Here is a 23,030-nt window from a genome sequence, read left to right as displayed (position 1 = left end):
ATTTTATTTTAAAAATAAGATAATTTACAAGTGAGACTACACTTTTGAACAGTAGTATATGTAAAGTGCTTCCTTACAGCGGCAGATATTGTGAAAGGCGCTATATATGTAGTATATGAAGTTGTATTTGTATTCCATTTGTATTGGATTTGTATTGGGTTGTATTCACTCTTTCTGTGCAGCATTTGGTCACAGTTGTGGTTACAGCATACTTTATTTACACCAGGGGCATTCTTCTGTTTAGAACTGTCACATGTCAAATCACATCCCCCCCATTGGAATTGAATGGAAATGTCATTTGGGTAGCATAGTAGTTGAGATAGATGTCTTTTGTGAAGCTGGCACCGGATCAATCAACTAGCAGATAGGACGCAGTGAAGCATGTTTAGGAGGAGAGTGGAACCGAGGGGGTTTGAAAAGGGGATGGGGGTTGTAAAGAAGGAGGGGTTGAAGCGCCTGAGAAGCCATAAAAAGGTGAAACTGGACGATGGAGCTTCGCAGTCACTTTTGCCGGCAGCCACAACCACTGCTCTCCACCCCCCTCCTCTCTCTCTTCCTCAACCCTTCATTCACCCTCTGCAAAATCAGTGAGTATTAATTAACTACTGTATTTATACGCTCACAAATGCATGCAGACAATATGTATTCCGAATTGAAAGTAGTACCAAAATGCGTGTCCATTAAATAAGGATATTGGATATTATTTTGGCAAGGAGTGACTTTCATGTAATTATGTTTTCAGTGTGAAATGTAGAAAAGTTGTGTCATGGATTTTTCTGATTTATTTTTTTGTGAAATCTGCAAATAGATTAAAAAAATCTCTAGCAGTATCAAAATTTAAAGTTCATTGTATTTTTTCACATTACAATAGAACCCCGGATCGCAATGCTAGCTCTCTGGAAGCGCACCGCACACGACTGCAGTCAGCCCGCACAATGGTTTAAAACTCGCTGAACAACAATGCCAACTCACGTCGGATTCCAAAGCTTTGTTTAAGATCAGAGGCAAAGATTTCCCGACATTTTGCATCGAAGTCCGAATATGTTGAGTACCGAGGCTGTCGAGTTACGGGCTTCTACTGTACATAATACATAAATGTGAACAGCAGCAGGAATAGGCATTCTGTGCAACAATAAAATGTACAGGCGTCAATCGTCTAAATTAATGAGGGATTTAGAGTCCTCAATGAACTTCACATAGATTTGTGACAGTCCATTTCTATTAAAACTATTCATTTTCTTGTCCTTAGTCTCCTTTCCCACTTCTCCCGCCTCATGGTCATGGACACCTCCACAAGTATCTCCTCCACCAGCGATGCCATTCTTGGCCTCGTGGTGGTCACGATGCTGACACTGGGCCACGGTGTCCATCCGATGCCCGTGCCGACAAACATCCCCATCTGCACTGCCGCAGAACCAGCCCAGTACAATTTGACCTTCATTGGCAAGTGGTCACAGGCAGCATTCCCCAAACAGTATCCGGTCTACCGCCCCCCTGCACAATGGTCCAAACTTGTCGGTGAGTACATTCATGATGAAGAACTCTGGTATATTGCAATGGTGGAACCCTAACCTATATAGACCAACAGTAACATTACATATTGTATGCTATATTGTAGAGATTGCCAAAGCGAGTTTCGCTTAGCAACACATAATTCATGATGATACTCACCAATAAGTGTCAAAAGGCGATTTCTCGTCAAAACACAAGACGCGAGTGATTTTGTTTTGAGGTGGGCATTTTAGGGTCGGTTTCACTATTCCCAGGGGCCATCCAAACAGAAACTCATGAAGATTGTGTCTAATTGCTACCGATTTTGAAACATGGAAAGATAGGAAATGTGAAATAGTGACAAATGTGGGTTTTCATCTTTGCGTGTAGTTGGAATGGGGCGGCAAAGTTAGTTGCCTCGTCATAAAACATGGTGCCAAATGTTGGTGAAATGTTTTAGCCTGAGCCAGTTTTATTAAGCAAAGCTCTCATGAGTATATCCACAAAAAAAGCCTCAAAAAGCCATGCCTGAAAAGACACAAGTCAGCAAATTTGGTTTGCATATTTTCAGGTACCCGCCAGACAGGCTTTCTATAGATTTGGCTACGAAATTAGAAGCACATACACCAAACAGACGTGCGATGCAAATACATTTAGCGGCAAAGTTTGCTAACATGGAACCAAAAATGAAGATCTTTTTTTTATCTCTGTAAACACTGTACTTATACTTGAACATAATCCATCGTTTGCTACTTGGTGAGTGGTTTATGAGCCTTATAAACAACCATTGCTCCTCAGACTGTATTGCTGACAGTAATTACATGGTGGAATAGTAAAATCCTCATGAAACTTTGAAATGGTTGAACAGATCCAAATAACTTTAGAGTTATCAGGTTATTACTCGAATAACACATGAAGGAAAGCAAAAATAATTATATAATAACAACGAAATGAAAATGGCTATGAGAAAACATAACCTCAGTGACGTAATGAGCATCGGATCCCATCCTGTATGAGAAAACCATGTGAATTCCTGAACCCGATAACCCCCCAAAAAATTATTATCAGGGATGAAAGCAAATTAGATATAAAGTTATAAAGATCAAATAAAATGACTAATATCAATAATAAATACACAGTGGTGATCCCCCTGCCCTTCCTCTCTCTGCTCTCAGGTGTGACCCACAGCTCCGACTACCACATGTGGCAGCGTAATGGCTTTGCCAGCAACGGAGTGAGGGAGTTCACAGAGAAAGGCGAAGCTTGGACGCTCATGAAGGAAGTGGAGCAGGCCGGAGAAAAGATTCAGAGCGTTTATGGCATCTTCTCAGCTCCTGCTGTCATAGGAGGCACCGGCCAGAGCAACACTGTGGTTGAGGTCTTTGCCAGACACTCTTATGTAAGTCGCTCACAAACCTGCTTTGCTAAAACTAAGTCAGGGCTCCACTCAGAGCCTCTCCGAAGTCAGTCTGCAATAGACGACAGCGGTCTAGACAACCTTCCGTTTTCTGTCATTCACTGAAGGTTATTTTTTAACCATACCTTCGATGAAGACCCATGTAAAGAGGGGCAGAGGCAAGCAAAGTGTGTCTCAGTACATGAGTAAAGCTACTTTCTGGCAAGGAATACACAACAAGTGAATTTCTTGAATAGCTTAGAACATTATTAAACCTTCTCCTAATGTCGTGAGCTTTCTCTATTTGTCAATTCTCCAGCTGTCGTTTATTGTGCGCCTTGTTCCGAGCCCCGACTGGTTCGTGGGAGCGGATAGTGTGGACCTCTGCCACGGTGACCAATGGAAAGACAGCGTGTCTCTGGAGCTCTTCCCATATGACGCTGGGACTGACAGCGGCTTCACGTTCTCCTCACCCAACTTTGAGACCATGCCACAAGACAAAATCACTCAGGTAGGACATACTACAACTGTGGGCAACCACACGAATGTAAGATGGGCATGCTGCTGGCGGTTTAGATTTACTGTCGGTCTTGAGCGCTTGGTGCAAAGGCCCTCTTCGACATTACTATTCTGAGGCCAAACAAACAGCAATTTTCAAGGATTTTCCATTTTCAGCCTAGTAAGATTTTGCTGGGTTACTAAAAGTTTATCCCCCAGCACAACCATTGCTTGGGAATAGAAAATTTAGTACACCGTGAGTTGACCCTTATAAAGTCATTTTGATGATTTTCAGAGGTCCTTCACAGATTAACTCTACCTAGCTAGTCTCATTTGGCAACATCAAATTTGGTAGCCATATCAGTCATGACTATAACGACAAGAAATAGGGCCATAAGGGTTTAAACCTATATTTTGGGGTCATTTTGTCTTTTTCAAGGGTCTTTCATAAATGGATTCTTCATCAAGATCTTGTGTAATTGCAACCAAATGTCAACAAAATATACTAAACAACAGATGAATGCCGCTAAATTGAACTTATTAGGTTGTTCCCTAACAAAATGTCTTTGATCTGTTTGGTAGTGAGTTACATTTCAGATCATCTTTATGTATCCAAAGTCATTTCTTGTCCTTTTCCATTCCTAGATAACCTCTTCCTTCCCCAACCACCCCGCCAATTCCTTCTACTACCCCCGACTGAAGCACCTCCCACCAATCGCCAAGGTAACGCTGACCAAGATAAGGAAGACCAATCAGATAATAAGCCTTCCAGCGGAGCCCACTCAGTCCAACCTGCTGCCAACGGGGAATGAGATTGAGGACAACCTCATAAGTAAGTCAAAGAAATAATAAATCACGCATGGTCGTAGATTAGCATTTGTAGTCACGTACTGTTACGCACAAATTAGGTATTAAAGAGTAAAATGATGTATTAAAAAATACATGTCCTCAACACAAATGTGCAGATGTAAAAACATTTGTTGAGTATGGGTTCGTGTCGGATATAATTAATAAGCCATTAAAGAACTGGTATTCAAAAAAGCATGTCTTGAGCCTTTTTGATTTCAATTTTAACACACTAAAACTACTAATTATTCAGTAAGAGATGCATGTTTCATGAGAGGGCTTGTTGGTAACAATCCAAACACTGATTAACTGCCTTGACAATGTATCAACAAGTGTACGCCACATCGAGAAGCTATAAACTGACATGTTCCACATGACCTACTACATTCTTGAAAGTTTTAAGGACACGCTTAAGGTCATCACTAAAACGCAAAGAGGACCAGGGAGAAGTGGAAAATGCAACAATATGGGTCAGCCACCCAAAATGGGAGGCAGACTCTTATATTTCAACAGGACCACTATTAATGAGGTGAAGTTCCATTCAGTCTATCTTGAGTCACGGACAGTTACTATTTATGACTCCCTGTTGCACAGATTAAAAGCAAGCCAAAGCAGGAAACTGAGAAAAATACAGCTCTTTTTACGAGTTAAGACAACCACACGGTGGTCCAGTTGATGTTGGATGGGAGGGCCATGAGAGTTGTCCATCTTTAAAATACTAATCTGACAAAGGTTTTACAGAAGGAAAACTGCAGTAATTAGATTACACGACAGGTTTGTTCCAGCTGACAAGGCGTCAACGAACAGTCAGGGACTAACAATCAGAGATGTTGTCCAGACCTGTTGTCACACTCTGTGATCATGTAAACAAACAGTCCAAACAAGAAGTTTGATTGGCTTTCAGTTCCTGCAAACAGCCCCGAAGGTCTAATCCATTGTTAAATCTTTCACCTAATCGTCAACATTGCCAGAGAGTCAAAGAGATGACCTTCACGACCAATTCACAATCCCCTTATTGAACTTGTTTCTGTGTAATATATTCACAGATGTCAACTAATTGAGGCCAAGTTTGACTGATGGAATTTCATCCTTTAGCCCATCAATGTCTTTCCTGTGTCCTAAATGGACCGGCAATATGATGCCAGATAGGACATAACGCAATCTTTCAGCAGACCATCCATCCTTCAGTGCCTCGCGTCATCCTTCTGCTTTTCGACTTTACGCTGAAGCAAATTTGGACTCAATCTGACAAACTAGGCATTCCCTTGCTTTCATTCTGATTCTCAAAAGATAGACAATAAAATGAGACATGTATAAAGCATTTGGTGCTCTGTAAAACATTCTTGGCACTCCTGCATACCTGTGCACTGCTTAGTATATGCAGCCTTAGGTAAGAGACGAGCTGTCTGAATGCCCCGTCTCTGTATTAATGTAGTCCATGTACAAAAGGAGGTCAATATTTAGGTTTATCGTTTAGAATTAGGTCTCAGGATAATTCCTACTATTCCTCTTTAGGGTTGAGGTTTAGGACTGAGGTTTGGGTTAGGACAGCAGTATGAACTTCAGTTCCTCAGCATCCTTATTCTGCCTGTTTTTAGACGTTTCCTTCTGCCAACATACCTGATTCAAATGATAAGATCATAATCAAGCTCTGTAAAAAAAACTGATAATGATCCTGGTCATTTCAATCAAGAGAGACATCTAAAACAGGCAGGATACAGCTTTCACGGAACGGGAGGTCCCTACACCTCGGGTTCAGGATGGGGCAAAACCTCCCAAAGGGTAGTATGTCCTAAACAAGTCCTGTGCATTATTACTGACATTAGAAAAACATAAGAAAACCTACGAAAAATGGAGCGTAGCATACCCATGTCGACAACTTGTGTACTAAAGTTTACCATTGTGCAACGCAGAAACGCCGCTGGACTGTGAGGTGTCAGCATGGTCTCCCTGGGGCCTGTGCAACGGCAAGTGCGGAGATACCGCTCTGCAGTACCGCACACGCTATGTCCTTATGCACCATGCCAACAATGGAGTACCCTGCCCCCTGCTGGAGGAGAAGCGGACATGCGTGCTGGACAATTGCTTATGACTAGGCCTGGAAACTAGGGAGGAGAAGAGGAAGCGGAAGGACAGGAAGGAGCGACAAGGGCGGAAAAGAGGTCGGAGAAGATACAACAAAAGGGTTGCGGTTTATTTGCTTAAGTCATGAACTGGACCTGCTCCCTAGTCAGTGAGAAAATAAGATTCTCTGTCCTAAGGATGGACCTGAAATCAATGGAGGGATGTAGTTGTTGCGAGTGATCAAAAAGTGGCTTTCGAATTAATCGACCAGAAGCTCAAAAGAATGTATTTATTTCCAGGATTTTACCCTGACACGTACAAATATGAAAATATCCATTTGTATTCTTTTTTTGTAACTCAATTAAGGTACTGGTTTCATGCAGAAAATATTTTTGTACAAAACATTACAATAAATCTTTTAAAAAAATGTGATATCTTTATTGTCAATAAAAGTGTGTTGATTTGATTTGTTTATTTCGGCAAGTATATAATTCGACAATCATTACAACTTCATGTACCGTTTCCACATGACTTTTCTGTTTATCTGTTGATAGTGGTGTTTTCATCTTTATTGAAATTTTAGAATTTTATCATTAAAAGACTTTATAAGAATCAAAAAAGATCAAATAAAAAGAATATAGAATTATAGAATAGAATTGAAATTTTAGAATATAATTTACTAAGGTTCAGTTCTGTCTTTTTTCGGCCAATGAATGTGTTTTGTTAGGAATTCAAACACCCCCGAAAATAACAATTGAGATCAATCATATTCTGAATAAATCAATTAGCAGGAGAAGCTAACATAGATACATTTTCACTCTGAACGACAGGTTGTCAAACATTACAAATGGACTCAAATGCCCAACACTAGTGGGAATTTCACATAAATAAGCCCTTTGTTCAAAATAAAAATGGTCAATGTGCCGACTAAGCAGTGTTGGGATTCAAACCGAATCATCGTACCTTGAGGTGTTTAACCAGTAATCGTTTTAAATACACATACTGCACCTATTATAAAATACCATAAACTAGGTAAAGGTACTCAGCGACCTCAAACCAAATGATCGACTCCATGAGACTTGAAATCACACTCTGCCACTCACTGCACATCTAACAAAGTATTATTGATGTCCAAAACAGACACTTGCAGCTGTGACAGAGAAATATTCTTTATTTCCTGAATTATACCAGTTGAAATTTGTAAAACAGACACCAATGTGCATGCACTTTGCCTCTCAAAATACTGGGAGAGCCAGATTGAATAGCAATAGCACACATCTGCCGGCTTTGAATGATGACAGATGGGAAACGGAGTGAAAGACACTCATGAGGAGCATGGATTTGATTTTCATCTCTAAAACTTTCCTGTACACTCTTCTTAGAAATGTCATTGGCTAAAGTCACTGGGATCCACATACAATCGTGTTCAGCGGGTTAGACATTTACTCATCACAGGCACGTTTAGTCTGTAAACTAATACAATGCAGCTCAGCCTCTGGCTTGAGAATATGATGGTGAGCCATATACGTTTGGCATTACCTCAAACTTGTTAACTCATTTGAAACCGCACCATCCAAGAGTGAGTAAGTGGATCCCTTCCAATGGAAAAAGGTTACTGATCCATCCATCCCGATATATAGAGATCGATATAAATATGGGAACTAACAGCAGATGCTGAGCTCATCAATTAAAACAATTGTAACGTCCAAGCTATTCGAAGTCTTGAATTTAAATGCCACGATTCATCCAAAAGTCATGTCCATGATGAGCACATGTAAGTACTGTGTCTGACCACAATTGTACTGAATACGTTTGGACACGTTCATGATCAATGGTTTCAGACTTTGGAAATGACAGATTTACCCTACTTACAGTAAATATCGTTGCCAGGGAGTATATTGGTTCAGCATTCACCACAAAGTGTGGGAAGACGTGGAGATGTGATATTATAGACTTAAGTGTGAGGGGATGGTGACAGCTTTAGCAGATGCTCACTTGGAGAGCAAAATCTATTCTCTGCGGCCATGTGGGTGTCAACTATAGATGACCTCATATAAGGAAAGTATGCTCCTATCAGTCATATAATGTGTTAACACAAAAGACCTGTTAGGATTAATTACATAGTCCTCAGAATAGTGGAAGAAACAAACCTAGTTTACATATTCAATTTGATTTTTTTTAAGTATTTGAAATAGGTCAGCTGATATGAGAAGCTAACAGTCGACATCTTTACATAAACCCATAGGAATTCACCCCAGAACAATTTGTCTGACTATCCATATTATTTTAGAATTATGTAAAGAAAAATACAGGAGGCAGTATGTTATGTAATAGGATAAAACTAATTTTGCATACCACACAATCACACAACATAAGCATTACTCTACATTTATAATGGTTAATAAATTGTGACTTCAATATTTATATTATTTTATAAAATGAAAAAATATATTATGTGGAGAATGACAAGTGACACCAAAATGTGAAGATAATATCGGTTGAAGGAATAAATGTTGATTAATTAGAAGAATAAGTGTCAAGATAATTCACTTGTTGGCTAATTGGGAGTTTAGGGACTTTATCCAGCTCAAGGAATAGGAGAACTTTCTCAAATTCACACTTTTTAGTTGAAGATGAATATTAACATTAAAAATCTTTAGTGGTCACTAGTCAGCTAACTTAAGATGTTATATCATTGTAACCAAATTAAAAACCAGGACAAAATGTCACATGAAATTGAAGTAAAAGTAATACTAAAATCATGGGGTGGGTCAGTGTTGGAGGTCAGGAGTTGGGCTAATGTTTTTTTTCCGCTCATTTATGGGATTGGGTCTGTGTTGTGGGCCAGGAGTTAGGATAATGAGTATTTTGGTTCATTTATGGCAGTGCTTCTCAAATAGTGGGGCGCGCCCCCTTTGGGGGGCGCGGTGCTATTCCTGGGGGGGGCGCGTGTGACCCTGGGGAACAGGCTTTTTTTTTGGCAGTACTAGAATAAAGTGTAATTGCGCGTTTACTACAGCAGGGGGCAGTGGCGCTCTCATTGTTACTTCTGTCACGTTTGCGACAGTGCAACATTTTACGACTTACAAGACAAGTTAGGATAGTCACGGTGGGGAGGGGGGGCGCGAATAGTTTTCTTCTTGCTAGGGGGGGGGCGTAACAGAAAATAATTGAGAAGCACTGATTTATGGGATTGTATTTGCAGAGTTTGATATGTAAAGAGTGCAAATTAGAAGGTTGTAATGAAGCTGTTTGTCTCTTTGCTGTAGGGGTGTGCAATTATGGAAAACAATTCATGGCAACAGCTTTGATTGATGCTGGAATCATGATTAGCACATATATATCTATTGATTTCTAATAATAGCATTTATTCAGATACCAAAACTCAAATTAAAATTCACGATATAAACACGCAAAATACGGCTTTTACTTTTTTAATCAAACACCATCATGTGAAAGTTTTCCCTACCTTACAGATTCCAACTTGCAAATGAGGAGGGAAGCGATGCTGCAGAAAATTGTCTCGACTCAAACGAGTCAACTTCAATCCAAAGGCGTAAGACGGCAATCATAATAGGCTATTTTATTACTGAGGGGTATTAATGCAAGTGTTTTTAACACTGTTCCTAAAGCCTTAATTCTGGAGGATTTTCAGTGTACCTTTAGTGTTATGCACTAAGTTTTGGCATTATGGTTATGGTATTTCAGTGAGCCCCACCCTCACAGCTATGTGAATGGGGTCTGCCTTTACTACAAAAATTAGCAATCATCCGTAACTTTTGGAAAATAAAACTAACTGTGGCTGTTTAAGCATGGGGAGCATTATTGTCACAACTAAACACTATGTAACGCTTAGTATTTATTATCTACTCATTGATTTAACAAGTGCAAATTTTGATAGCTTTCTTGATGTTTGGAGAGAGAACACAATCATGACATAACATTGGCGAGGTGCTATTGGCTGCTAAGTGAACCAGTCGCACCACTTGACCAATGTCTAGTCACGCAACGCAGCACCTGCCACTTTCTCACACTCGGCAGCCTCCAGCAGACACACGCTGTGGACTTTGGAAAACCCATTTGGGACTTACAGACTGTTTAATAGGCCATAGCGGACTGACCATGAGGCTACAATGGGCCATCTCTTTCCTTCAGGCTTACCTGATGCTGGCGGTCGCCATGTATTTTGATCTGGGCGAGCAGGAGGAGCGATGCATCATTGAGGAGATTCCCCAGGACATGCTGGTGACAGGTGAGTTATGGAGAGGGGATAAGAATGAGCCAAAAGCAATGGACAGAGGACTGCAGAGAACGATTAAATGTGTCCTGTAAATTGTGATGACTTATGGCAGGAGCCTCAAATGAGCATATCACCTTCCCCCCAGGATATTTCCTGTTGCAGCCGTGGGACTTTAAGTCGTCCACCCACTCGCCTCACCTTGGCGTCACTGTGACGGTCAGGGACCCCAACCATGAGGTACAGTCATAATAAATGTAATATATGAAGCGTGACATGAAAAAAAGTATTTGCCCCATGCCTAATTTCAGTTTGTTTTCAATCATGTGTAAATATTTCAGTTCTTCAAAAGTGTATTAATGTGAACGAAAGGATGGCTATTGTTTACAAATTGCTTATATTTTCAGTATTGTATTGCTGTACTAAATGCAAGTATAATCCTGGTATGGAAGTCATAAAATTGGTATTATCACAACATTGATTGACGCATCAGAACAGCTCAAATATGTAAATATTTTTGCTTGTGATCCACTTAACACTAGGTTTTGATGAGCAAGCGCTACGGAATCTTTGCAAAATTCACCTTCACGGCACACGCGTCCGCTCAGCACTTCCTCTGCTTCCAAACCAATTCTACCAGTTTCTCCGTCTTCGCTGGAGAACGTCTTGTAAGACCTGCAACACACACAATCACACAAGACTTCATTTTTATCATCTTATTTTTTAACAATGATGATTCTTCTTGTGTTCGGCAGAAATTACATTTGGATGTTCAGATAGGCGAGCATGTTATGAATCCGAAAGCCGACAGAACCAAAGACAACTTGAAGACACTGGAATACGGGCTGGAACATCTCATTGATCAGATGGTGCTCATCACCAAGCAGCAGGATTATCAGCGGGTAGGACTGGCTGATAGAGCCTTAAAGGACAATAATAATAATATTTTAATTGATTTCAACCCAAGGTACAAATAACAATTAACATGATTCAAAACAAGCTTTGCTTTTAGTTAATTTTCCTCTTATGGGATTTGATCCCTGATACCAGAAAAGCTCTGGAACTTTTCCCAGCAAGTTTTTGTCTTTACAGATTGGTCAAAACATTGACATTACCTTTCAAAAGTTTGGGGGTACTTGTTGCTGCCAACAGGAAAAGGAGGAGTTCTTTCGTCAGACCAGTGAGGACACCCACAGTACAGTGCTGTGGTGGGCCGTGGTGCAGACCATCCTCCTGCTTTTGGTCGGTTTCTGGCAGATGAAGCAGCTCAAAGATTTCTTCATCGCCAAGAAGCTCGTCTAGTCACCATCTGTCAATCATGGGAAAATCACGTCATTTACTTGAAGTACATTATTGCCATGGTGATTACTTATACATTTACAACTAAGAACAGGGCTTCCCAAACTGTTTGGGATTATTCTGGTTCTTCCGAGGAATCCTAAATTAATACATGTAGTATGTACAGTAATTCACTAACATATACCGTACATAATCTATTTATAAGAATCACAGCAAACATTTTGGGCCCTGATACACAGTGTGGGAAACCCTGCCTTAAAATAGTCATAACATTAATTACAGTACGGGTTTATAGCTCGAAAGCAGGTCGTGTTTTTTTTCTTCACAATTTAAAACAGTTCCCAGCTGTTTTAGAAGCGTCTGTAGCATGCTTTAATCAAAATACCTCGAGGATGAAAAATCATACACACATTTTTATAGAACATTTCTTGCTATTTTGAAATTGGCTCATTTCAGGGCCAAACATATCGCCCCCATTTTGTCCTACAAGCCCAACTTTGGTTCTATCATCAACTCGTCAACTGCTTGCCTCAATTAGTAGAAGTAGAACCCGGAGTAACCTCGAAGACAATTAAAGCATTTTTGTGGTGCATGGACACATTGCCAAAAACAAAAACTGCCGCTGTACCCTAGTTGCTAACAACTTCACAGAGCAATAAAGATCTTCAAAAACCAAGACCGTAATCCAAAAATAATCTGTGTATCCCTAGAAATTCATAGGAGGTATGTTTACTGTTAGTGAAGGCACCACAATTTAACCAAAGCCCCTAGTGCATGCACATGCGCAGAAACATATACAGTAATCCCTCGTTTATCGCGGATAATTGATTTTTTTTTTTTTAAACACCCGCGATAAGTGAAATCTGTGAAGTATGGTCACCAACAAGAAGTACTGGACAGGCTAACGAGTTAGAGGAAAGATGCTAATTCGCGATCGTGCTAACACGCGAAAACGGACTTCTCAAGGAATGTAAACGAACATTTGGAGTAATACTGCATTGTCCTAAAATCAACATCATCCCTACATCAACTGTCCAGTTGACTATACAACATTACAACATTATAATCGAAAGCGAATTCCTTTAACACTGTTTCTAATCTGTGCTAAAACTGCAGCTCTGCTTACCTTTTGACATGATAGAGTCAAAATGATTCCTTTGGTCTGGATGTTTGAGCATCTTGTCAAAGTGTGCCATGTCCACTCGAGCATCTGCCCTATAACTTATTTACCGGGTTCTTCTGCCGCCACTTCAGTATACGTCTCACGGCTGTCCCCAGGTCTCCACCCGACAGACAAGTAGGTCCTAGTTAAGGGGTAGATTTAAATTCATTGATCAGTCTTGCAAGTTTAAAACGTTGACGTTCAACACAAGACAAATTTGTTGCGGGAGCAAGACTGCCAATCAACCAACTGCCAACTGATATATCATTATAATGAATAAACAATGGAAAAATGTACCTTAAAAAAATATGAAAACAAAAACAACAAAAATACATATAAATATAAATGCAAAAATAAAAAAATATTTGAAATTTTCAAAATAATGATTAAAAAATGAGTACAAAAAACATGTATACATACAATTAAACAACAATGTATTTTTCTTTTGTTTATTTTTTATTATTATAGTTTTTTTTCAATTTGTGTTTTTATTTCCACTTTTCTATATTGTTAATTTTGGCGGTTTTGGTCCCAATACCCCCCCCCCCCCCCCCCCCCCCCGTTAGCCGTTGACAAAAGGTGCTAATTTTCCGCCCGGTCCGCAACGAGACAAGCCGAAAATGTCGCAGTGGGTCTGCTGCAACGCCTGCTTTCTTCCACCTTCATCCGAGCTTCGAATGGCGCTCACCTCTTGCGGCCATGTCGTATGCAGTGTTTGTTACAAAAAAGGTACATAGAGATAGCGTCTGAGACCGTTTAAAAGCGTTTGGTGGGGGCTCTTAGGTCCTCACCACGGCATAAAACGTCCGGGTAAACAGAGACCTCTGTTGGACGTTATCTTGCAGTACAATGACCTAGATTTTATTTCAAATAATCTGTAAAAATAATTCTGCAATCTCACTGTATGAAAGCCAGGATCAAAAGTGAGGTGAATGATGAACCCACAAAAAAACAAAACCAACATTTGTTTTCCTTGGTTCCTTCAGGTAAACAAGGCAGGTGTTTGATTTGCAAAGACAAATGTCAAGTGATCCCTCTCACTGACCAAGTAAGGAAATCAACTGGAAAATGAAAGCTGTAAATGTACAATTTTGGACAAATCGTTTGTTTGTTTGTTTGTTTGTTTGTTTGTTTGTTTGTTTGTTTGTTTGTTTGTTTGTCCAGAGCCGCACGGAAGTGAAGGAGCTCTTCTCCCAAGTCAAGGTTGCTGCAAAGAAACAGTTGTCAGAGATTAAAAAGGTTCATTTGTTCATTCTTATTCTTTAATCTATTTTGTATTTTGTCACCATCATGACACTATTTACTGTGCTTTCAATATTACTTATGAATATTAAATGATGTGAAACCACTCACTCTTGGAAGATATCTGACAATGAAAAGGGAACAGGAATCTCGTTGCCCAGACGGCATCCAAATACGATGAAACTGCTTTGGAATTTTCTTTGGATTTAGGGCCAAATTATTATGCAAACTATGTCGTGAACTTCAAGTTGTGTTACTTTTAGAGGTTCCAGTGTATGTAAGTGTTAATTTGATTGACATTAAATACCTCTGTGTCATCAGTTAAATGGACCGAATCTTATGGTTTGTATGTTGTTAATGCTAGTTTTCTCCACTTGTTCTCTTCAGGTTGCAATGTTCCAAGTCAAACATAGTAAAAAATTGGTGGCATACTATCAGAAAAGGGTGAGTAGTCTTCTCTCGCTTGGCCTGAACATGCATTCATTTCTGTGTTGTCCTGTTTCTTGAACAAAACAGAACGAGAAATTGGAGGCGGACTGGGTTAAGATGAAGCAGGAAATGCAGAAGATGAACAAGTGAGTTGAATTAACCAATGATATCACAATGGAGAGGGGGGAAGAAAATAAAAATGCAACTTTTTTTTCCTTTGTCACAGGAAGATGAATGAACAGAGTGCATACATTGCTAAACTGGAATATTCAGTTCAAAGGTACTTGTGACACGTCTATACTGATAATTATAGCAAAAATGCAACAGTCACATGGACTCCATTTTAATTTCTGTAAGCAAAAAAGAAACCCCAAACCTAACGTTTAGTCTTCATCTGCAGGTGTGTCTCTCTTCTACCACTCGGTGTCGCTGTTTTCACATTTATCGTTAAACATGGATGTTGCCAAGAAAGAATAGTAGAAAAAATAGGTTAGACTTTTTTTATATTGATAGTTTTACAAATGTAAATGCGTACGTGACAAAACTATATTGTTTATTAAAAATATTGGTCTGGCAATGGGTCACACTGAACCAGGAACATTTTTGCTGTTCCTGAGAAATGACTAACAGGTTACAGATATGGGTCACATTGACCCGAAAAATATTGTTCTCAGTGTAATCAAAGAAACAGATATAGCAGAGAGGTAAAAAGAGTTTTAAAGATAGAATTAAAGCCCCATTATTGTCCTTTCAAATGTCGTCACCCAGTTGTGATCAATAGCATCATGTTGAAGGAGTAAGTGCTTTTCTGCCACTTTTATATCACGGTTTTGTCTTGCCCCACCGCGTCCAGTGACCTTGCGCATATGGCAGCGGCTCACAATGTGGTCTTTGTGCGCCACCCCGATAATCTCGGCAAGCATCTTCCCGCTTTGTCTCCCTCTGGAACGCCACCGGGATCATCCTGTCGACTTCCCTTTCTTTGCAATCCCCAAAAAATCTAAAACGTAATGGTCTGATCCAAGACTGTCACGATGAACTGTGTGACCCCAGTACTGATGTTAATTGTGTGACCTGAAGACAATAGTGTTTTCTTTTTTAAGTACAAGTACAGATACGAGTTGTTGTCTGTGCTCTTCTTCCAGTTTGAAGTCGTCGTCATCATCGATGGGCCAAACCTCCCAAAGCTTGCACGGAAAACAAGGTAGACAAACTAATATTGATGTCTGTTACAACCCAAAGTTTTCTTTGGGTTTAAAAATAACTACAACCGCATGTTCAGCCTACCCTCCATATATATGTAGAAGTATGCCCTAGATTGGCCACTAGTGAATCACATGGCTTTGTTTTGACGAGCATTCATTCACACTCATATTCACGCCTAAGGACAATTAACGGAGTTCCTGGAGACCATGGAGATTGGAGCCCAGACCTCCTTACTGTGAGCCAAACATACTCGCTAAAGCAGCCAGGCAGAGATTACATTTCAGCGACTACCCACATGGCATCTTAATCACACGGATGACGGGTCTCAATGATAATTGTTGTTATTCACCAAATAATACAAATGTCTTTTTAGCTGTCAAGAGGCAATTTATCTTTTTTTGGGGTGATTAGCCGTGTGTGCGTGTGTGTCATTGTTCCTCCTTTGCTTTAGTCCCGCAGATGCTGTTCAGTTCTCCCATGCCACTCTCCAAGCATTCCTCATCCTGCAACATGTGAGTGCCATGAACCCGTTTTGACAGCACACGCACGCACACACACACAAGCTGAGCTTTCGCCACTGATTTTTGCTCTGCCCTGGAGCTATCTATATACACACACTTATAGACAAACCTGAACAAGCGCAGCTTTGCTTGGCTTTAGTCACCAATTCCTATTGGGTTTCCCGGATCTCATCGACTCAGACTTCATCCATGACCCATGGTAGATCAGCAACTTTGACTGCAGAGCCATCTGTCTTTTGCTTTCTTTTCCAAGGCTGTTTTTCTGACATTGCTCTTTATTTCAGCTTTGCTAAGTCCATTTATTCATCATTAGATACCTTTTTTCTAAATGCAATAGAATTATTTTTCACTATCAGATGACTAAATTAGGAAAGGGACCAAATAATATATTGGGCGAAAGCCCTCTGATTTCCTTTTTGTAAGTAAAACAATTTTCCCTAGTGCGTCTATCCTGGAGAAAATATAAATGAAATATTGCCTGCCTTTGAGTTCATTTTGTTGAATTTGTGCCATGAAAATGTTTATTATGTTGTGTCTCCCGTTCAGCAGTGGTGACAACACGGACAGGGATGAACAATTGAGTTTCTTACGTAAAGTAAGTGTTAATATCCACATTTACTGCGTGGAGACCTGAAGACACATGCTAACATTTTGTCACCAAATGTGTGGTTGTGTGTGTCAGCCTCCACGTGCCCCCAGTTTGTCACTGTTCAGTCCTCTACATGACGGAGGCATGGGTAAGTACTGTTACTATTCCCGCCAGGGATTCCCGGGAATGTCCTCTAAAGGTTGAGCTTCCCCACGTGAAGTTCTCAAGTGGCTTCACTGTAAATACGCTCAGGAAAAAACCAAAATGTTCTGTCGGGGTTCGACAATGGTTCTTGTGAAGAAAAAAAAAAAAATACATTTGTGTACTTTTGTTGAACATTTTGCACTCTTTAGTTCCGAGTATTATGAATGGCTTAAAAGTGATCAGGTATCAATCATTTAGCAAGCTGACTATGCACTGTTCAACAAACAAATGTTGAATTTCTGGTGGTTGGGAATGTCACATGCTATATATTCTGCATTTCCTTGCAGGCACAATTCCTCACAGGACGTCCAGCCAAATGACCAACCACCTCACATTCAGGTAACCACTTCTAACTTTTGTATGACCTGTATTGTATGATTTATTATGCTGCCTGCGGTCTCTTAGTCAGTGGTCGAGGTCGCCGACGACGCCCGGCGTGTTGTTTGGACCCAAGTCCATTTGGAATTCGCCCATGTTCTAGCCCTTCCGGGACTACCCTGCTCCCTAAAAGCAGGTCCATACATACCCAACTGGATGCTTATGACTACTTATTTTCCACTTCCTCTGAGAAAGGGAGAACACCAGCACCTGTCCTATTCACGCATTTAAACTGGGATTTCGTGAACAATAAATACTGTTTACTGGCATCGACACATCAAAGGAGGCCCAGTAACTCTGTGTTTTTGTGTGCGTGTGTGCGTGCGTGCGTGTGCGTGCCTCTATGACCTCAGTTGCACAAGTGAAGGCAAGGAGTAAAAGCGTGGAAATAGAAACGTGATATCACCCAAAGTCACGGCAGGAAGGAAAAGATGATGGCGGCGGCAGATTGATGCGCTCAGACACGTCCACCATTTCTTCCATTGTCCTCGCTTGTCAGCCAAGTGAATGGCGTCTATTGAGGGAGGCTCAGGTGTGACTGTGTATGTGTGCACATGGGTTCCAGGTCTGTGCATGCCATATTACCGCTGTGTGTGCGAGTGTGTGCGTGAGAAGCTCAATTAAGACTATTGTGGAGAGTCATCAGGCCTGATCCTCCTCCTGCGCGTTCTTTCCTGTTTTTTAAGGTCCACTTACGAGGAGTGACTCCAACAAGACACAGCCAGGCTCACTTATTTGCAATAGGCACACATAAAGAGTGAGATGATCACTCCATGGGCAAAGGTTTTGGGATATGTGATCATTCTGCCCAAAGGAAGCTAATATGAAAGACATTTTGGAGTCCTGACATAGTTGTGAAGGATTATGACTGGAGTTGATTACGGGTGTGAGTCGAGCTATCTAAAAACAAATGAACTAATCTGCATCCTTTGTGGGGACGATGGAAATTTTCATTGGAATGGGAAAACCTACAGGCAAAAGTCTTGGATTGTCATTTTCCCGACAGGAAGAAAATGAGCAATTGGCGTCAACCAGTTGGCACTTTAATCAGAACTGGCCAACATACGGACAAGAGTATTGGGTCACGCTGCACCTAATAAAGTAAAGTTTGATAAAAAATATGGAATGACTACAAAATGTCCCCATGTGTAACTTCTTCCACACAAAAACTAATTATAACATCATGGGCATTACACTGGACAAGACATTCCCTCAAAAAGTCTTGATAAGAGGACCAATCAACAACTAAGAACCCAATTCCAATATTTGATTGATTCAGCCGTTAATTAAGAGGTGTGTCCCAATTCGCAATACTTTTTGTAAATTTAGTTAAGTTAGCGCTCCCACCTTTTAGTTATTGGTCCCACCTTTTCTTTTTCTTCTCAACTCCTAAATGTAGAACCTCCCACACAAAGGCCTTGTCACTCTCACTCTATGCCACGCACGGAGGCACGCGCACACACACACTTCACCTCTGCATGGCTCCAGGCTGTACAAATGAGCTGGGCCCACTTCAGAGAACTAAAGAAAACTATTCTCTTGTCAGTTGGAATTATTGAGCGCCGTGTTCCCACAGCGTGTGCGCACACGCACACGCGCACACACACACACACCTCTCTTCTTCCAGTTAAGTGTGAGAGAGAGAAACTTGTCTCTCTTTAATGTGATCCAGATTTCACACTTTGTCACACTGAGTTGGGAGTGTGTAAGCGTAATCCCCCAGTGTGGGCAAGACGTGACACGGACCAAATGATTTCACAGCACAGAAATTTGTCTTTGGATGAAGACATTTATACTCTGACACTTAAAGCATGTCAGGTGTTTATTGTCCACTTTGTGGTTAATATGCAAAATGTCTGGAAGTCGTTTTAATGAGCCTCATAGTTCGGATGTGAACTTATGTGCAAGCCGAATGAGAGATTTTGACATTTGTTGAAACTCAATGAACACAATTTAGAACACATTATAGATTTTACAAAATGAAAACAACATTAGGTGCCACCACATATTGTAGATACGTTTTTCATGAATTACGTAAGAGCAACAACAGTTGTTTTTGTTAGTGTGGCATAGTGAGTGAGAGCGAGAGCGAGAGCGAGAGCGAGAGCGAGAGCGAGAGCGAGAGCGAGAGCGAGAGCGAGAGCGAGAGCGAGAGCGAGAGCGAGAGAGAGAGAGAGATTCTGTTTTGGCTGTTTTTAAGTTACAAAAGTATTTTTTGTAGTTTTTGTCCACTTTGGCCATTTTTGACTGAAGATTTTTGAAGTTTTGGTGCCTCTTAAGTTCCAGCCCAATTTGACTAATTTGTCACAAATGACAACAATGTCCTTCACTTCATTTTCTTTGGCAAAGTGATTTGAGCTGAAGATGAAAGATGCTCACACATTGCAATTGATTTGCACAGCACCCAAAGGTGGAAAGAGTGCAAAACGGTGCTTGCCCATATTGAGCACTGGTTGCCAAGCAATCAAACAGGAAGCAGCCTGGTGCCTTTTCCCACATGTTTGGACTGTTATCATTGGGAAACAAACATTAAATAAAAAACTCAAACAAAATGTCTTGTTTGAACTGACTTTGTTGGCCATCATCAGCCTTGTCAATATCATTCACTTTACTAGACGTGTGATTGAATTTTTTTTACCATACATGGTCAAGTAAGCGTCTTCCAATATGAATACACACACACATAAAGTGCATGTCACACACGTCAATCACAAAAGCAGACCTTGGGCTTTTAACCCAAACTAGAAAAAAAATTGATCCACACATTCACATCTGCTTCTTTTGAAGCGTTAGTAGAAGATGAGCACACACATACACGCCATTTTGTCCATTTTGGGTAGAAAAGAGGTGAACGCGAGAGGTTGACAAGTCAAAGAGGAACAGGTGAGAACGTGAATACACAGATGCACTTCAATAGACCCTTGCGCAGACACACACTCACACAAAGGCAAGCAGGCGGACTGTTGTCTTTTGAGGGGCCCACTCTAAGTGTCTGACGCATACTTGAATGATGTCAGCGTGGCTGCTGAGAGATTCCTTTTCCTGTCGCGCAGAAAAACGTGCACACACACATACAGAAAGGCCACAGTCTTACCACACACATTATCACCCTTTACAAATGTTCTTACTCATATCAAGTCAGTGTGAACTAATTAAAATAAAAACAATGAAAATCAGGCGTTGGTTTAAGTGAATTATTATAATCTTAATCATAAAGGACTGTGACAAAACTGCTCTATAAATAATGAAAAAAAAAACATATGTTTACTTTTTTTTGGTACTTTTTTGTAAATATTCAATGTGTTACACAATAAATTAGACTGGTGTAAAAACTATTGACTATGCCCTTCATTTGTGAGGAGGTTAAAAGAACTTTGCAATACAGGGGGATGGACAAAATTGATTTTACCCCGAGAAAAGATTGGACATTTTCAACATTGGTTGAAATGTTCAAACTTGGTCATGTGACTGAGTCAGCCGGGCCTATTTAAAGGCTGATAGGCATGTCACTGTGCAGACATGGGTGTACTCCATGAATATGAAACGGAGGAAGCAAATGAGAGCATTGTTTTAGGAGATTAGGAATACGATTATAGATAAGCACGTCAAAAGGCTACAAGACCATCTCCAAGAAGGTTGATGTTCCTGTAACTACCGTTACACATATAGTCAGAAATCACAACTCTAGCAAACTTTTTTGAATTTTGATGATTTTTTCATTTATTTTAAATTACATTTGTATTTTTGACTTTTATCACATTCAAGTTATTTCAATGACCACTGCGTGTTCTGGTTTGATAAATAGAGGGCTGACAACAATTTGGTGTGCATATGTGTGTGTTAAAGACTTTGGAAAGACAAGACTGTGAACTTGGGCTTTTTTCACCTCTCTTTGGTTCTTTCCTCTGCCAGCCTCGCCTATCAGATAGCGGAGGGTGATGAGAAAATAGTCGGTGGCGGTGCAAGAAAGATGGAAGTTACGCCCTTTTAGCCTGTTTTTTTTGTTGTTTTTGTTTATATTGTTGGCTTAGTAGCCCAGTTAAAGACCGAGTGCAACCACAGCCAGGTGTGTGTGTGCACGTGCGTGTAGTGTGTGTGTGTGTGTGTGTGTGCACAAGTCTGTCATGGTGGCTGCCTCCATTGAGCACCTGAGCGGCGTTTCTTTTCTTTGCTGTGAAAAGCTCTTTGGACAGCTTCTCTTCTTCAGCGAGCACAGCTGCTGTTGACTCAAACACACAAGAATCTCCTCCAGGAGACACACACACACACACACGCAAATGCACGTTTGTTTTTAGAAGCACATAAACTGACTGCACAGGCATCCTAAGGGGGCAAATATTACAATTTCAACATGAGTTGGGTATCAAAGTTTTAAACCTGGTTTAGGGTTTCAAACTGAGAAGGGTATCAGATTAGTTTTAAGAGCTTGCTTTCCAAAAAGCATAAAGACTGCTGTGTCATGATTTGTGTTTTGTCTAGATTAGATTTATTTCTTTTCCAGGTATTTCTTGTCATCTCGTTGGATTATTTAATGCCCCGCTTTCTGCCAGTCTTTGTTGAATCATGGTCTCGTTTTGACATTTTGAGTTTTAGTGAACTTTATTGTTTAGATTTTCTCTCCCAGTGTCCCTGCAAGTGCTTCTTGTTAATAAATAATTAAGTTCAACAGTTGCTACAGCCTGTAATTAATTTACTTTTTTTTTGTCAGACATTAGAAGCATCCTTGTCAGAAACATCTGGAGGTACCTCAGGGCTGCATCTGCATGGTGTCATGCTCTTCAAACCGACGACACGGCCAACAGCAGTCACATCTCAACCATGGAAACTCGTGCATCACCTCTGGGAGAACGAAGAGAACCAGATCAGCGAAAGACATAAAAGTCGCGTGGAAAGCCATGACTCTTCCGAGGTGTCGACGCCTCTGATGTTTTTACCTCATGCGAGATCCTCGTCCTCCTCTTCCTCACGTCGGTTGAGAGGATGAGGATGGACAGCAGATGTGCCGAGTGAAGGAGCAGCGTTAAGGTTTCAAATAAGACGGAAAATGATTTGCAGAACAGGATGAGAGGGGGAAACGTTCCCCTTTGATTTGTGTGACGTGTGATGATCACTGACAGGCTACAGATGACGTCTGCAAAATATCCACGCACAGATGATCATTTATATATATATACATATATACATATAACTATAATACCATGAAAGATGGTAGACTGGCAGTCATAGAAAAAACACAAAAGGGTTTCAACTTTCAAAAGTAGGGCTTTGAGCCACGATTACTGTTTCAAGCCTGGGTTTCAGGTTAGAGTGTGTGTTTTTAAATGGTGATTCAAGCCAGGGTTACTTTTAAGTTAGGGTTTCAACCTCGAGTTAGGGTTTCAAGTTCCGGTTTCAAGACAGTGTCAGAGTGTTACTCAAATTACAGTTATGGTTTGGAATAGGATTTTAAATTGGGATTTCACATCTGG

General features: G+C 40.5%; 3 protein-coding genes and 1 long non-coding RNA gene across 4 annotated transcripts; 3 read left to right on the top strand and 1 right to left on the bottom strand.

Annotated features, from left to right (window-relative positions):
• The first annotated feature begins 479 nt into the window (after positions 1 to 479).
• Positions 480 to 6,761, top strand: spon2b (spondin 2b, extracellular matrix protein). The gene is made up of 6 exons (XM_061275506.1): positions 480 to 587; positions 1,250 to 1,518; positions 2,667 to 2,890; positions 3,207 to 3,398; positions 4,031 to 4,217; positions 6,145 to 6,761. The coding sequence occupies exons 2-6, from the start codon at positions 1,275 to 1,277 to the stop codon at positions 6,321 to 6,323; spliced, it is 1,026 nt and encodes a 341-aa protein (XP_061131490.1). The 5' UTR covers positions 480 to 587; positions 1,250 to 1,274; the 3' UTR covers positions 6,324 to 6,761.
• A 3,584-nt stretch (positions 6,762 to 10,345) lies between these two features.
• si:ch211-255i20.3 (transmembrane emp24 domain-containing protein 11) lies at positions 10,346 to 12,507 on the top strand. Its single transcript, XM_061286188.1, has 5 exons — positions 10,346 to 10,547; positions 10,681 to 10,772; positions 11,075 to 11,200; positions 11,288 to 11,434; positions 11,685 to 12,507. Exons 1-5 carry the CDS (start codon positions 10,418 to 10,420, stop codon positions 11,832 to 11,834), a joined length of 645 nt encoding a protein of 214 aa, XP_061142172.1. The 5' UTR covers positions 10,346 to 10,417; the 3' UTR covers positions 11,835 to 12,507.
• A 1,106-nt stretch (positions 12,508 to 13,613) lies between these two features.
• LOC133165517 (probable E3 SUMO-protein ligase RNF212) lies at positions 13,614 to 18,131 on the top strand. The gene is made up of 12 exons (XM_061295246.1): positions 13,614 to 13,722; positions 13,980 to 14,041; positions 14,158 to 14,232; positions 14,623 to 14,679; positions 14,752 to 14,810; positions 14,891 to 14,944; positions 15,810 to 15,868; positions 16,322 to 16,382; positions 16,938 to 16,986; positions 17,074 to 17,128; positions 17,472 to 17,523; positions 17,590 to 18,131. Exons 1-12 carry the CDS (start codon positions 13,614 to 13,616, stop codon positions 17,663 to 17,665), a joined length of 768 nt encoding a protein of 255 aa, XP_061151230.1. The 3' UTR covers positions 17,666 to 18,131.
• A 1,154-nt stretch (positions 18,132 to 19,285) lies between these two features.
• Positions 19,286 to 22,680, bottom strand: LOC133157652 (uncharacterized). Its single transcript, XR_009715059.1, has 3 exons — positions 22,497 to 22,680; positions 22,309 to 22,401; positions 19,286 to 21,808 (listed from the first exon to the last, which is right to left on the bottom strand). It is a non-coding gene; the product is annotated as an uncharacterized LOC133157652 (long non-coding RNA).
• Between the last annotated feature and the right edge of the window lie 350 nt (positions 22,681 to 23,030).

This window comes from Syngnathus typhle, linkage group LG1 (assembly GCF_033458585.1).
Source record: "Syngnathus typhle isolate RoL2023-S1 ecotype Sweden linkage group LG1, RoL_Styp_1.0, whole genome shotgun sequence".
Lineage (NCBI taxonomy): Eukaryota > Metazoa > Chordata > Actinopteri > Syngnathiformes > Syngnathidae > Syngnathus > Syngnathus typhle.
The sequence above is the reverse complement of the archived record's forward strand: the minus strand, read 5'-3'. Positions and strand labels throughout refer to the sequence as shown.

What these genes read in the sequence shown, in the direction of transcription:
- spon2b (XM_061275506.1), top strand. Translation starts at nt 1,275, where the DNA reads ATGGTCATGGACACCTCCACAAGTATCTCCTCCACCAGCGATGCCATT. An exon ending in ACAATGGTCCAAACTTGTCG is followed by an intron (nt 1,519 to 2,666) that starts GTGAGTACATTC and finishes CTCTGCTCTCAG; the next exon opens with GTGTGACCCACAGCTCCGAC. An exon ending in TCTTTGCCAGACACTCTTAT is followed by an intron (nt 2,891 to 3,206) that starts GTAAGTCGCTCA and finishes TCAATTCTCCAG; the next exon opens with CTGTCGTTTATTGTGCGCCT.
- si:ch211-255i20.3 (XM_061286188.1), top strand. Translation starts at nt 10,418, where the DNA reads ATGAGGCTACAATGGGCCATCTCTTTCCTTCAGGCTTACCTGATGCTG. An exon ending in TCTTCGCTGGAGAACGTCTT is followed by an intron (nt 11,201 to 11,287) that starts GTAAGACCTGCA and finishes TGTGTTCGGCAG; the next exon opens with AAATTACATTTGGATGTTCA. An exon ending in AGCAGCAGGATTATCAGCGG is followed by an intron (nt 11,435 to 11,684) that starts GTAGGACTGGCT and finishes TGCTGCCAACAG; the next exon opens with GAAAAGGAGGAGTTCTTTCG.
- LOC133165517 (XM_061295246.1), top strand. Translation starts at nt 13,614, where the DNA reads ATGTCGCAGTGGGTCTGCTGCAACGCCTGCTTTCTTCCACCTTCATCC. An exon ending in TGATCCCTCTCACTGACCAA is followed by an intron (nt 14,042 to 14,157) that starts GTAAGGAAATCA and finishes TTGTTTGTCCAG; the next exon opens with AGCCGCACGGAAGTGAAGGA. An exon ending in CTGGAATATTCAGTTCAAAG is followed by an intron (nt 14,945 to 15,809) that starts GTACTTGTGACA and finishes CTCTTCTTCCAG; the next exon opens with TTTGAAGTCGTCGTCATCAT.